Source organism: Sus scrofa, chromosome 3 (assembly GCF_054392235.1).
Source record: "Sus scrofa isolate SSC_HxYL_T2T_F1_AM1 chromosome 3, Sscrofa_HxYL_maternal_Yorkshire_Landrace_v2.0, whole genome shotgun sequence".
In the NCBI taxonomy this organism is placed as follows: Eukaryota; Metazoa; Chordata; class Mammalia; order Artiodactyla; family Suidae; genus Sus; species Sus scrofa.
This window is the reverse complement of record NC_139385.1, coordinates 88859961-88875404: the sequence shown is the minus strand read 5'-3', so window position 1 is coordinate 88875404 and position 15444 is coordinate 88859961. Positions and strand designations below refer to the sequence as shown.

Sequence of the window (15444 nt, the reverse complement as noted above, 5' to 3'; positions counted from 1 at the left end):
TTTTTTCTCTCAGTTTTCAAAGAAGTTCTTTTTGTATTAGCTTTGTGATACCTGTTGCAGATATTTTGTAATTTTTCTTTTGTCTCTTATGTTGTTGTTTTGCCATACAAAATGTTTTATTTGTATAAAGAGATGTATAATCTTTTATTGTATCTAGAGTTGAGTCATAGTTAGAAAGCTGTCTTTTATAATCATGTTATTGAGAAATTCACTCAGAAGCATTTTATTAAACAAGTGTTTATTTAACCTTGAGTGAAATAGCCAAAAATTTTATGGGATGGCTGGGGAACAGGACAATAATGGAAATTAATAAAAGTAGCTCTTGGCTTACAACAGGCTATAAATCTAATGGAAGATGGTAAAAAAAATCTAGTCTAGACTTCATAATTATGATAAATGCACATAGTAGGGAATAGGTAGATGTTTTTGGTCCCTTGATTTAATGATCACTAATAGCTATATTAATAGTTATATTTATATGTGCATTCCTGTTGGTGGTGATTAATGTTTTGGCATTCCCAAAGCACTGGAATCAGGTTTAGCAAGTAGCACAACTCAGATTTTGTTTTTCATGTGGAAAGCACACATGTAAAATGTTCATGGATACAGATCCTTAACTACTTAGTTTATGTTATACTCATTTGCATACTTCCACAATTAAATATAATACAAAACTTCTTCTAGAAGCTAGAATTACAATAGCTTGAGCCCTTGAGGACCTGGAACTAAATAAAAACCTGGAGGCAAGTTTGAATGAAACCAAAACAGATGTGACTCAGGTCCTGAGCTTTACTATGAGAAGAGTTCCTCTCTCACTCAGATTGTAGTACTTTTTCTACATATGCAATTATTTTAGTTTTGATTATCTGGTATCATGACCAACAACATCATATTTAAGGAGGAAAGAGAGGACTGCTCTAAGAAGCTAACACATCAATCTAACCATAAATAATAGCTGACAGCCTCAAGGCAAAGGAACAAAAAATGGCAGAAGGCAAATGGGAAAAGTCAAAAGCAAGAACTGGAGTCATGGCAGACTCTGGTTAATTGTAGTAAACAATCACACCTCTGTGGCTCCAGGAAAGCACTGTGATAGCACAGTCCAAACACAACAGGCTTGTAGTGTAAACTGCATTGTTAAAAGACTCAATTACATTTGTAAGAAGATATGTGCTTTAGAAGTATTGCCATCAACGTGATAATAAATGATAATAAATACTTTATATATAAAAAGGGTTTATCTGTGAACAGTAGTAGTAGCAAACATGCAGCCCTGTGGTTTACATGTTGAATTTTATTTAATTTTCCCAGCACCCACCTGAGGCTGATGTAAATAAAGGAGCTCAGAAGTACTGTTTACTGATCTGAAACCTGTAATGAACACCTATTGTGTCTTTCTAGATCTGAATTCTATAAGCACATTGTGCTTTCTGGAGGATCTACTATGTACCCTGGGCTGCCATCACGTTTGGAACGAGAGCTTAAACAGCTTTACTTAGAACGAGTGTTGAAGGGAGATGTGGAAAAACTCTCTGTAAGTATCAAGTCAATAATCCAATTGTTAACGTACTTTTAAAACACTGTTAACATACTTTTTAACCACCAGAGGGAGCAAGAGGTCTTCCTAAACAAACTCCTAGTTCAGTCTGCCTGGAACAGGGAGGAAGTAGATAACCCTCAAGATGAACCTTTATTTTTGCTTTTTTAGGGCCACACCTGCAACATATCGAGGTTCCCAGGCTAGGAGTCTAATTGGAGCTACACCAGAGCCACAGCAACACCATATCCAAGCCGAGTCTGTGACCTACACCACAGCTCACAGCAACGCTGGATACTTAACCCTCTGAGCAAGGCCAGGGATCAAACCTACAACCCTATGGTTCCTAGCTGTATTTGTTTCTGCTGCGCCACAACGGGACCCCCCCAAGATGAGCTTTTCTCAGAGTGATCCTAGTGTTGAGTCACCTCTGTTTTCAGTGGATAGAGGCGATTAGGTTCAGGGCCAGATGTTGGTTCATCTGTAACAAAACAGCCTGGTGCAACCAAAGTGCCCTTAAATGCAGTGAGAAATGCCTCCGTTGGGTTTTATTTTTATTTCTTAACTTATTCTTTGACTATGTAATCAGCGTGCTGCTCTTGGACTGTCTCGTATTTCTGATTCTGTTATTTTCTGGCTGTTTCTTGCATATGTTTTATCTCCTCAGTCTGGTAGTATAACACCATGTCTCCAGTTCTTTTGCATCCCTGTCAACTGTTATAGCTCTTGAAACAGACTTTATTTATTTGGCCTCACCTGCAGCATGTGGAAGTTCCCCAGGGGCTGAACTCATGTCATGGCAGCAACCTGAGCCGCTGAAGTGACAATGCCAGATCCTTAACCTGCTACACCACAAGGGAACTCCCCTTGAAACAGACTTTAATTGGTAGTAGCTGATGTGTAGAGTAAGAAGGAAATTTTAAACTAGTATGCAGTAGTTAATGGTTATATGGCTTTTTTCCCCCTCTAAGCCTGGACTGTGTTAAGTACGGTATACATACTAAACACCAAGAGTCATTTAATTTTGAGTTAAACTCTGAGGTTCATCTCACCAACTTGGATCAGTTGTTTTAGATAATGAGATTATATCCCGCAGAGACACTATGTATATATTGGAGATACAAATGTTACAAATCTCATTTGTGACTCACATTGTTGAAATTAAAATGTCTAAGTACTTCACTCATTTTTCTGATTTTATTGAGTTATACATATAATTTAAAATCAGTCTCGAGTGATTATTTTTCCTTTTTACTGCTGCACCTGTGGTATATGGAGGTTCCCAGGCTAGGGGTCAAATCGGAGCTGCAGCTGCCAGCCTACACCACAGCTGCAGCGACTCCAGATCTGAGCCATATCTGCGAACTATGAACTACGCTGCAGCATGTGGCAACTCAGGATCCTTTAACCTACTGAGTGAGGCCAGGGATCGAACCCACATTCTCACAGAGCCAGTGTTGGGTCCTTAACCTGCTTAGCCACAATGGGAACTCCCCAGCAAATATTTCTTGAACTACTTTTGGGTGTCAAACACTTGTCTAGGTGCTGAGAGAAACAAAACAAAAATAAGTCCCCGTTTTTAGCCTGTGAATAATGTATTAGCAGTAATGAGCACTGTGAAGGAAAGTCAGGGTAGGAGCGAGAAGGTGGAGGTGATGGGTGAGATGGTCTGCTCCTTCGTGCAGTGTCATCAGGGAAGGACTCTGGTGGGACAAGGTAACTTCTGAGCACAGGCCTGAAGGGAGCAAGCGAGGGAGCAGCCCGACTCTGTGGGAGGAGAATCTTGCAGGCAGGAACAGCTCTGGTTGGGATGTGCAGGTGTGGCAGGAGCAGAGTGCGCAGGGAGGTGAGCTCAGAACGGCTGTCAGGACGCAGGTCTGGCTCAGCTGTGGGAAAGAATTTGGCTTAGCTCTTAGCGAGAGAGAAAGTCTCAGGAGAGTCCTGAGCAGAGACATGGTAGGATCTGACTTGTTTAAGGGCTCGTTAAGGGTTGTGTGGTGAGAGGATTGTTGAGGGAGGTGGAGGTAGCAAGATGGGTTGGGAGGGGGAGGAGGCGGCCAGGGTTTATCACGTATAGGGGGAGGCTTGAGATGGTTTCCGGGAGAGTGGAAGAGAGAAGTGTTGAGGGATTGCAGTGCCCAGGGGCTCAGTCGTGGTGAGGGTCCTTCTCAAGCTAGCTGTTGAGTTCCTCTCACACCGTGTTCAGTTGCTGGAGAGCAGGGGCAGAGCAGAGTGGCACCCAGCTGTGTATCCTGCCGAGTGAGGGGGAGAAGAACAAGGTCACTAAGGATGACATCAGGACAGGGTGGAGAGAGCGTATCGTGCCCACGCCCAGCAGAGCAGGTGTGAGAAGAAATGACCTGGGCAAAGAGGGCTGATGGGTGGCATGGTCCGATGGCGATGAGTTTCTGAACAGCGTGGCGTTGCAGGGAGGAGGGAGAGAGCAACAGCCGTGAGGAAAAGGAGTTGCTGTTGCCTGGCCTCTGGGTTAGGAAGGTAGTGAGAGAGAACCAGCAGCCAGGTGAGGGGGCTGCGGGCCAGCACTGTCCTCAGGGGCTAGCCAGGTCTCTTGGAACACAGCCGGGCTCATTCTCTTACTTACACAGTGTTACCTGTTGTCACATGTTGTCTGTTTAGGTACTGCCAGAGAGCCCCACAGAGCCTTGAGTATTTACTCTCTGGTTCCTTGCAGGAAATGTTTGCTGACCCCTCCCTGCCGAAGGGTAAAAAAGTAACTAGAACAGTTAAGACAGTAGGTTAGCCTCAGAATGAATTAATAAGCCAACTGGTGTTTTTCTGTGTCATATATGAGAGATCTGATGCTTCGTTTATGTGATGTAAAGACAATTTAAGACCAGCATAGTTATTTTGAGTCTTTTTGGAGGATTTGTATCTTTGTAAATAAAACTGCTACTTCATTTTAAGATTTCTCTTTCAGGTGTTGACTGACCATACAGATGAAGGGCCGTCCTTGTTGGACACTTAATAGTGGCTACAGAATATAAACATTTTCCCACTTGTCTTTAATTTTGGTGACTGTGTTCATTTTTTCCAACATCCCCCATGATTTACTTTGACCATGTTTGGCTTTGAGAACATTTCATTTGAATTCTTTGCATATAAGAAAAGAACCTCAGTCTTACTCTTCTGCTCTGTAATATTGTCACAGGAGCATTAGACCTTGAAGAAACTCTAGAAGTCCTCTTATTGAGACTCTTCATTTGACAGCTGGCCAGGTGGTTTCCACTGGTGGGAAACCTGTCACAGTCGGTGCTCTGGTACCTGGGCTCCTGGGTAGTGTGACCACAGAATTCATTGTTCAAATTAGACTTTGGAGGGTGATGAGGGGTGCAGTGAAGGATGGGGCACAGGTGTAAATGGGGACTACATAAGCACACTGGGATATGGGTGATCTCCTGGCCGTGAACTTTGGGCAAATTACCAAGTGTCTCTCTCTACCTCAGCTGCCAAACCCTGCTGTTCTACTTATATCACAGGACTTTTGTGAGGATTCAACAAAAGACTATATGAAAAAGTCATTTTCCTAAGGCAGAAAGCACTGTGCACATGTGATGTTATCATCTCTCTCTCTCCTTTAGAAATTCAAGATCCGCATCGAAGACCCACCCCGCAGGAAGCACATGGTATTCCTGGGGGGTGCCGTTCTAGCAGACATCATGAAGGACAAAGACAACTTCTGGATGACCCGACAGGAATACCAGGAAAAGGGTGTTCGTGTGCTGGAGAAACTTGGGGTGACTGTTCGATAAACTGCGAGGCCCATTCCCGTCACACCCCTACTGCTTTCTCTTTTTCTTTATTGCCAATCTCTGAACTCCTTCAACGCCAGGACTTGGAAGAGGCCTCTCTGTGCCCTTATGACTGGAAAGGTCAGGTTTTATTCTGGTGTCTGGGGGAAGCTTTGTTAAATTTGTGTTAATGTGGGTAAATCTGACTACTTAATTCCACCACTTCCCTGCAAATAGGACAAGAGGGCAAGGGTCTTGTCTGCTGCTTTGTTTCTTCTAAGTAGGCATTTAGATCATTCCTTAGGCTTCTTCTTTTCACTTTACTGCTCTACTGCTGCTAGTTTTAGTCTTTAGCACACTAGGTGGTATGCCTTTATTAGCATAAGAAAAATAACTTTAACAGGAGCTTTTACATATTATTGGGGTGGGGGTGGTAAGGGCCGGGTGGGCGGCTGCCGAACCCACTCGGGCGTTTCCCTCTGTTGTGGCGCTTTCTACAGTTACTGCTGCAGCTTTAAATACCTGAAAGCTTCTGGTATTGACATTTTAGGGAAATGTTAGGCTCAGAACTTAAGTGTTTCGGGTGGGTTTTTGTGTGGAGGGAAGGGGTAGTCTTTTAATTTTTTGATTTTTGAGCATTTCTGCTCTGGGGTACGTCAGTGAACTTTATTTACAGTGCTTGGATTTGGCAGGTTGGTCTGCCTGGAACTGTTTCCACATCATGTAAAGCAAAGGTAGTTAGTGTCCCATTACCGTGTGGCTTAGGGATTTGTTTTTTAAGATCAGCCATGTCAGCTGGTATTAGACTCCCTAAAATCTATCAGTGATAAAGTAACATTGAAAAAATGCTTTTAGAAATTCAAATTACAGACAAAAAGTGCATAAGAGCTGGTATTTTCTAAGTGCCTCTGTTTAATTAAGGTCACGCGGTGCCAAGTACCATTCTTGCAAATGATTCTTTGATACAACTGACCAGTGCTTATTGAACAAAAACACACAGATACATATGAGTAATTATTGGCAGTAGGTTTTAATTATTGGGTAAAAAATAACATTGAAATATGGGACCTGTGAGTTGGGTAATTTTCACTAGTTTTTTTGTTGGTGTGATTTGAAACCTAGAAGTGGAGTAAAATTTGACTATTTAAAATGTTTCCCCAAAAATGAAGATTTAAATGCGTTTTGTACTGAAAAACAAATCATAACTCCTAAGTCTCAGCCACCTTAAGCTTGAAAGAAGAGTCGTTGGTATTTTGTAAATATCAGGCTTTCCTATTAGAAAATCGTATTTATGAATTCTGGTATCTGAAAAAAAGCAAAACAAGCAAAGAAAGCAAACAGTACCCAGACTTGAATTCCTTCTAAATTTGAAAAATAAAGTAGTAAGAAATTGTGTCATGCTAAGTACAAAATGCAAATTCTAGAGAGAAGACTTTTCCTTCATTTCAAAACATTCTTTACCAATACTTTCTTTGAAAGAAGCAGCTTACTTTTGGGGGCGACTGAAATTGGAGACATTATTGGCTCTAGCGTCTTTTTTGTGAAAAAAACTTAAAAATCAGTGCAAATGAAGTAAGCGCAAAAGGAAGTTAGTTTTAATTATGTAGCTTCTGTTGTTATTACAAATTTTTTGTCTTTTTTACCTCAGTCTGAACAAATAAAAGGAGTTTGCCTGCATGCTGGACATGCTTCAGTACACGTGAATAGCCTATACATAACGTCTGTTAGATTTTAGGGTGTCAGAGCCACTATGGAATTCTAAAGTGTTCCTAAATCATGTTCTTGTAAATCCCCCAGCCTTTTAAATACAGTTGTTCAAGGACACCAATGGAGGACCTGTATCTGTTGGCTGTTCATTTCACGTAAACGGATCGACTCCTGACCTTTGGTCATGATTTTAAAATATGAGAGTTGCAAACAACAAAGAATGGGATAGACTCTTAAATAAAGCATTTGTCATCTGTCCCTTGAATATAGAATTTGGTTTTAATTTTATAATTCTGTGGGCAAACATGACAAAATGGTGTATTAATATATACAGAGAATATAATTTTAAATTACATCTTATAGTTTTCCTATTCCAAGGTGAAATAATGCATTTAGTAATTTGGGGGTAGGGTGGAAAAGTATTATGTTTAACTGGAGTTGACAGATATGAGCCCCTTAGAAATTACGATTTTCTCTCTTTTAAAAGAAATCTGATTTATAGCTCTTGAAAACCATTGCCACTCGGTTTCCAATAATGATTAAAATTCTTTTAAAATTAGAATTGCCAATGCCTTGACCTTTGAGAAGGATTTCTTAGAAATACGTCCTACATTTAATTAAACTTTTTTCATTAAAATATGGTATTGGATGTTAACTTTTACACAGTTCTGAGCACCATTAATATCTGGAAAGTGTCTTGAAAGATCAATGGAAAGTTAAACATTCTAAATTTAACATGAATACATTTCTTTTTGATTCAGAAAATAAAATCAGATTTTTCAAAGTAAATTTGAATTTTGTCTTTGTTTTTCCTCTTAATAGTATTTCTCTTTGGTTTCATTTGCTTATTTTTATCCATATTTTCATTTTTGCTAATGCAAAATGGATCAACAATTTTATGCTAGTTGTTAGGCCAAGTTCAGTTCAGTGCCATTCTGCTATTTGACCAAAAATAATTTGCTTTTGATACGACCTTTCTTTCTGATATGATTTTACATACAAAAAAAAAAATACCTAGAAATAAGAGTAAGGAGTTCCCTGGTAGCCTAGCAGTTAAGGATTCTGTGTTGTTGCTACTGTGGCTGGGGTTCAAGTTCCTTGCCTGGGAGCTTCCAAGTGCTATGGGGGGGCCAAAAAAAAAAAAAAAAAACCTGCATCAAAGGTAAGTGGAGGAGGTGGGAGGGGGACCGGGGGGGGGGGAAGCTTATTTGCAAGTGCGAGTACTAACTGTAACCCTGCTATAATGCAGTAACTTTAGCAACAGAATAAAAATAAAGTTGGGGGGGGTTATAGTCAGTATCAGCAGGGAATTGGTTCCAGGACACTAACCACCCCCCCCACCGCCCCCAGGACAGGAAATCCAAAGATGCTGAAGTCCCTTATATAAAATGGCATGGCATTCACATACAAATCTATGCAATCCTCCTGGTACACTATTCATCATTCCTAGATTACTTACAATACTTAAGGCAGTGTACAGGCTGTGTAAGTAGTTGCTAGGGCATGCGGCAAGTTCAAGTTTTGCTTTTTGAAATTTTCTGGAGTATTTTTCATGAATATTTTTAATCTGCAGTTGATTGAATCCACAGGTATGGATGGAACCTGCCATCTAGAGGGTTCAAGTCCCTTGCCTGGGAGCTTCCAAGTGCTATGGGGGGGCATTTCCTTTCGGAAGTCAAATCTAAGGATTCTATTAGCTTTTTATATTTTCACATTTCATGCCAACTTAGTGTTTGAAGAGTATGTTTGGGCTTTAACAGAGGTGAAAATGTCGAAAAAAAGTTTATGCTTTTGACCCCTTATTTTAAAACTCTTTGGTGACCGCCAAATGTGTGTGTTGTCTATGTTTTCTTAGATCTACATGTTCGTTGCGTGTCTTGCATTTGTTAAATTTAAGAACTGTTGACAAGGAATCTGTTTGGAACCTAAAACTATTGACTAGGTACAATTCAAAGGATCTCTCTTTTTTTTTTCCATTTTTTAAAGTTTTATTGAAGTATATATGACTTACAATGTTGTAATAATTTCTGCTGTACAGCAAAGTTATCCACACAGCCATTCTTTTTCAGATTCTTTTCCCATGCAAATTACCACAGACTATTGGGTAGAGTTCCCTGTACGTATAGGAAGTCTCCGTTGGCCAGTCATTCCATATACCACAGTGTGTGTGATCCATTAGGGAAGCCCTTTTGCTTGTTTTATTTTTACTTAGCAGTTTAGGTGGAATTTAATGTTAAGTATCCTATAGAAAACGGTGCAACTAGAGTGTAATTATCTAAGTTTTTTCAGTGGTTGCCAACATGAACAGAATCACAGGGAGTGTGTAGAAGTGCAGGTTCCTGGGCCCCACTGTGGACCTACCAAATCTGACGGAGGATTTGCCTGTTTTCCAGCTGCACTGACGGTTCTGATCCCCGCCGAGGCTCTCGCTCCCCTGCTGTAGGGATTAACTGGGCGAGCAGGCTCCAAAGTGCGACCCTCTCCCCTGTGCCCACACCTGCATGCCCTTGCCTCGCTCTTCTGAAAATATGTGGGGCTTTCAGCAAATAGGCTCAGAAGTGAACAAGCCTGGAAACCATTCTGACCTCCACTCCCACCTCCCCAAATCCTCAATTCAGGTGGTGGTAATAGCCTTCGTTCAAAATGCAGATTTTTCTGGGAAGGTTAAAGCACCATCAGTCATTTACACATTTGTGTGAATTAAGAGGATGTCAGGTGACTCAAACCGACACCTACTGAAGATTAGCAGCTCTTTGTGATTTAAGTGGAAGGAAGGTCTGTAAGTTTGGCCTAAGTCCATTGGAAAAAATGGGCAAACTCCTGAGGAGACGGGAAGAAGTCAGGAGAGCAAGCTCACCTTTCAGGACCCCTGTGGATGTCAGCTGGGTGCTGGCGGTAGTGAAATAACCAGAGCACGCTTCTTATTTCAAAATTGTTTTCAGAGATGTTTTCTCCTTACTTTTCACTTACATGATTCCCAAATCCCTGAACTCAAGCTCTCGTACTGGTGGTGCTACGATTCAGCCACTTGATGGATTAAAATGATTTGTAGTCTGGCCAAGGAGCCCACCCACCAGATGTAGCTTTGCTTCTGGAGAGGAAATATCTGTGTTTCAATTTCCATGCAGCTGACATACCAACGAACTTAGGGATGCAGTGTGGAGACCACCTATATATAGTTTCAAGTTTTGATTTCTTTAAGGTATTAAGCCCAGGTGGTTCCAAAATTTGAAAGTTTGTGAAGTTTTATTATGTTAGTTGCCAGCTAGTTAGAAGCAAAAGCTCACCCCTTGAATTTGCACTTTTCGGCAAGAATAATTTTAGCCAGAGATTTGAATGGAGGGGAAGAAGGAGGGACCGTGTTGTCACTATGTACTAAAACTTAAGTCACCAGCTGCAGATGAGCATATGAAGGCGAACAATTAAGTCACCAGCTGCAGGTGATTACGTGATGGAGAAAAATTAAGTCGCCAGCGAGCGGCAGGTAAGGCGGTAGTGGGTTTTCATTGCAGAAAGGAGCCCTCTCGAAGGAGGATGCATTCGGTGGATGCTCTGGGTGAGTAGGAAGTGACTTTTATCTCCTGAACCTAGTTCTTCCACAGCCCATGTAAACAAGCTTTAAGGTTTTCTGTGGATGGAGAGTTTGTGGTCGATGCTGGATGCATTTTCTTGCTATTTGTTTGCCTGCATATCTCATTCCCACTGTTTCCGCCCGGGGAAGCTTCCCTTAAGTCTTCATTTCACTCTAGAGAAATTTCAAGCACCTCCTCTGATAGTACAGTTAGCTAAAAATGCACATCAGATGTTTAGAAACCTTGTTTGTTCTCAGTGTTGACCCCAAATTTGTCCTATGTGGAAGTGTTTAATTGTTTGTAATGTCCAGTAGTTATTTTAATGACTGCTATCAATACATTTCTTATGGCATAAAAACTGACTGAAAAATCATGAGTTATCCTAAAGGAGAATGCTGTTCATAGTGTGGATTTGGGGGTGTATCAGTGTTTGCTGTTTGCCTTTTCTCAAGCACTTAGGTGGAGGTGGTACTAGGATAACTAGCTTCTGACTTTAAGCTACTATTTTAAAACAGTGTGACAATTTATTGGTTATCTTTTTTTTTAAAAAAAAATAGTTTTGGTTAGTTCTACCTATCTCAGAAAAGAGTTGGCTAAAAATTATCTTTCTCTTCCATTTCATATATGGAGCACTCTTCGTTGCCTTAAACATTTTTTTCTGTTTATACCATCCAAAAGAAGCTAAGATTTGTGGTGTGTGAGCCACCACAAATCTTCTCTTAATTGTTTTAAAAACGATAAGAAACGCTTCCTTGCACATTCTAAATGAAAGTGTTCTTTGTTTTTGTTGCATTCATGGGTCTTTTGACCAAATATATGCGGGGAAAGATTTATATAATGAAATTCCCATGTTTTGAGAGTCTAAAGATGCTTAGCTGAGAGTTGTGGTGCAGTGGTTAACAAATCCGACTAAGAACCATGAGGTTGCAGTTTTGATCCCTGGCCTCGCTCAGTGGGTTAGGGATCTGGCACTGCTGTGAGCTGTGGTGTAGGTCGCAGATGTGGCTCAGATCCCGAGTTGCTGTGGCTGTGGCGTACGCCGGCGGCTACAGCTCTGATTAGACCCTTAGCCTGGGAACCTCCATATGCCACGGGAGCGAGCGGCCCTAGAAAAGGCAAAAGGACAAATAAATAAAAATAAAGATGCTTAGCTTTAAGGCACACCCACCCCCACCCACCTCCACTGTCAAATCACTGAGACTGGAAGTTTTGAATGTGGCACCAATCGTTAAAAAACCTTTGCCGTTCCCACATTCTCTGAAATGACAGGATAAAATCAAATACTAAAGAGTACCTTAAATGCTTAGAACTCAAACTTGGCTAACTGGCAAATTAAACTAAAAGGTAGGCTGCTCCACTAGCTGATTTATATTCAAAAGCTGGAGCCGGAGGAGGGCCTTTTCCCACCAAATTTCATGAATATGTCCTGTTTTCTTCAGGCTCAGAGCTTGTCTGCTAAAATAATTAGCTGTGAGGCAGGCAGGGAATGCATTGCATTTGCAAAAGGCGGGACAAGTTTAGGAGAAGAGGAGATAAAGCCCATACTTGACCCACAGCTGTCCACCCTGCAAGGAGAGAGCCGCCCAAGCACATCCATGCTGATTTATGGAGGAGAAATGAGGAAACCATTTAGCCCATATCTCTTGGATTTGTGACAATGTCAGTGTAAACTATTTCCTTTCAGAACAAGAGAGAAACGTGAATCTCTGAGGTGTCCCCTGCCCCACACCTTCATTTCTTTCTCTCTTAGCCTGTCTGGGGATGTTCAGCCCAGCAGTTCACAAACTTTGGGGTGCCTGAGACCTTGGGGAGCTAATTTTTGCACAGATACCTGGCCCCACTTCCAGAAATTGAGGTGACACTCTTAGAAGGGCTTCTTTGCTCTTGAAAAAACATGAGTCAGAAACCAGGGGAATTTTGTGCAGAATTAAGTTACAGCCTAAATAATAAAAATCTGGATCTATTTTTCCAAAGCTTTCATTTATGGGAGTTTTCTTAGCATCAGTGCTTCTTGGTTTCCTGGTTTCTTTTTGTCTCCTTCCCTCTCCACCTTGAGAGCGTTCTCTCTCTCTCTCTCTTCCTCTCCCCCCTCCCCTACTGTATGTATCGAGAAACCAGCTTCCTTTATTATTGGACCTTAATTTTACTCACAAAATATAGTGCTACCAGTCTCATATGTTTCAAACAGCCTTTATTTGAAATGACTTTTGGAGAAAACACATTTTCCTGCCTTGGTTTACTGCCTTTTGGAGAACAAGAATGCATCTTAAACAAGCGTTTGTCGAACTTCCTTGACTTTCTGTGAACTGTGCCAACAAGGGTCTTCAGGCGCCGCAGCCATTAATGCATAGGAAGCATTAGCAAGAAGGATGACCACATGGCAGACGCTGTAGCGGTCACTGCTTACTGAGCACACATTAAGTACCAGGCGCTGTCCCTTAAGCACTTGACCAGCATTCTCCCGTAGTACGAGTCAGATTTATTGCCTTCACTTTGTAGATGAGAAAACAGATTGCAGAGGGAAAGTAACTGGAACAGGGACTCAGCTAGGAAGCGGAAGAGGTACAGTTGAGCTCCAGCATCTTTCCAGTTGCACAACCTTCGCCTCAACCCCTGCCATGGTTCTGTGGGCAGTCTGAGTCTCAGTCTCTTTAAGCCTCCACCAGCCAGGACCCTGCCTTGACTCCACCCCCTTGCTGAGAGGCCTTGGGAAAAGCACTTGTCTCCTATGTGGCCTAATTTAACTCAGGCCACTGAGTAGAGTGCCCCCAGCCTGGAGTGGTTGACATCCTAAGTGCCATTAGAACAGCGCTTTGATAAGAAGTGCCCCGTAAGAGCTTGCTCTTCTGTTTATAGCAAACCATTCCCATGAAGAAAATCAAGTGGAGGCTCTGGGAGTGAACAAGTGATTGGTCTACTGGACCCAGGCATCGAAGTCCAGAGGGCTTGTCACACTTCGAGGAGTTATAAAGTTCAAACTTTTTTTTTTTTTTTTTGGTAAGCAGAGCTTTTGCCTAGCAGGTGTTCATGTTGTCCCAAGTCCCCGAATTTAGATCAGAATTTGACAAATTAGCCAATGGAGTTTTCAAAATCTCCACTTATAACGGGAAAGCAAGAAATGGAAAGAATGTCAGTTATTGAGGTTAGCAGTGGCCCCTGGAATCCAGCCGGCTCTTGAAAAGCACACTTGGGGCAGGGAAGCATTTGGATCACTTAAATCTGCTAAGAACGTGCCCCGTGTGGAATGCTCTTGACAGAGTGGCGAGGGCATGAGCAAGCTCTCGGAGCGACTGTCGGCTGTCGGACTGGGACAGCCTAATGGGAGGCCGTCTGCAGAGGCTAAACTCTAGAAGGGGCATTGCCTGCTGGGAGCCGGTCACTCTGCTCCCAAGCAGAGCAGCTGCGTGTCACTTAAGTGGCAGCTAAATTCGCTTGCTCTCTGAATTTGAGAATGTTTCCCAGATCTCAGTGCTGAGACGGGGCCCTTATTGCTTTCACCCCGCCTCTAGCCAGGAGCAGAGGGAGGAGCCTGGCTCTGTGTCTCCTTTGCCTCTGCAGGACCAGATTAGTGGTTAGCCTATCTCTACCCCGGAGAGCCGAGGGTGGGAAGGAAGGAAGGAAGTTATGTAGGATAAACAAAACAGAGCAAACCCAAAAAAGCTGCAAGAAAGGATTTCAGATGTGCAAGGGTCTGTAATTCACATACTCGTGGGACGGTGGAAGGCTAGGACCTGGATTAAATGTTTTCATATGAAATGGTGAATACCAAGTAAAAAGCAATTGAGAGAGTGGAGGGCCTGGTTTGGTTTAAAGAGGTCCTGGACACATTCCTGTTAGGCTTCTGGATGTTTAGACACATACATCCTATTCAAAAATTGTTTTAAAGCCATTTAAAATACATGAAGCCATTTGTTTAAATGGCCAGTCTGCCTTCAGCTTTTTGTAAAACAATGAAACACATTTTATGATTTGGTTGAAAATAATTCATCACTTAAAAAAAACCCTGTGTTTTAAAAGAAGTGACGAGGGAGTTCCTTGTGGCTCAGTGGGTTAAGAACCTGATTAGTATCCATGAGGATGTGGGTTCAATCCCTGGCCCCGCTCAGTGGGTTAAAGAACCAGTGTTGTCATGAGCTTTGTTGTAGGTCAGATCTGGCGTTGCTGTGGCTGTGGTGTAGGCCGGCAGCTGCAGCTCCAATTTGACCCCTAGCCTGGGAAGCTCCATGTGAGGCAGGTGCAGCCCTAATAATAAAAAAAAACAAGTGACTATACTGATAAAAAGTATGAAATGATCTCTTGAGTGTTCATCAAAACCAGTTCCAAAACTCCAGCAGAAACTATCTTAGAGTAACTGGGCTGTTGCCTAGTGACCTTTACAATTCAGTGCTTTTATAATCAAAGAAGAAATTCCTCGGGACTGGTGCTGTGGGCCACACCTCAGAGTTGGGTTTTTTTTTTTCCACATCTTAATGGCCCTTCGGATAGAACCAAACAAACACCTTTCAAAAGTAGGAGTGGTGGGCATTTTAATAGGCTACTAAATTATCTCAATATTAAGTGAGCCAAGAATTACTAAGCCAAACGGTATGCTGCAGTTGGAAGGGTCAGCGTGAGTGCAGCTGTTCTGGTGAGGGGCTTGAGGGCCAGCTTGTGTGGGAGCCAACCTTTTTGCAAGTTTGATACATGTATATGTGTTAAATTAATCTGTAGATGATCTGTCAAGTAGAACTTGACAGTGAACCAAAAGCCCAAACAAAAAATAACAAAAATCAACTCACGATGATGTTCGTTTTGGTTTGTGCAAAATAAGAACTTTTTTTGTCTTTTGTTTTAGGGCCACACCCAAGGCACATGGAGGTTCCCAGGCTAGAGGTCAAAT

At 42.0% G+C, this 15444-nt stretch overlaps 1 protein-coding gene across 4 annotated transcripts in view; it reads left to right on the top strand.

Moving 5' to 3' along the window:
- Window positions 1–7782, top strand: part of ACTR2 (actin related protein 2) — a 37937-nt gene extending 30155 nt beyond the window's left edge. The window contains exons 8-9 of one of the 4 annotated variants that reach the window (XR_014839319.1): window positions 1402–1739; window positions 2824–7782. Coding sequence is in view for 2 of the 4 variants with exons in the window: in XM_005662508.4 (XP_005662565.1) it covers window positions 1402–1534; window positions 5137–5307 (304 nt within the window). In the remaining 2 variants the exon portion in view is untranslated. 4 annotated transcript variants of the gene reach the window in all.
- Window positions 7783–15444: the final 7662 nt, after the last annotated feature.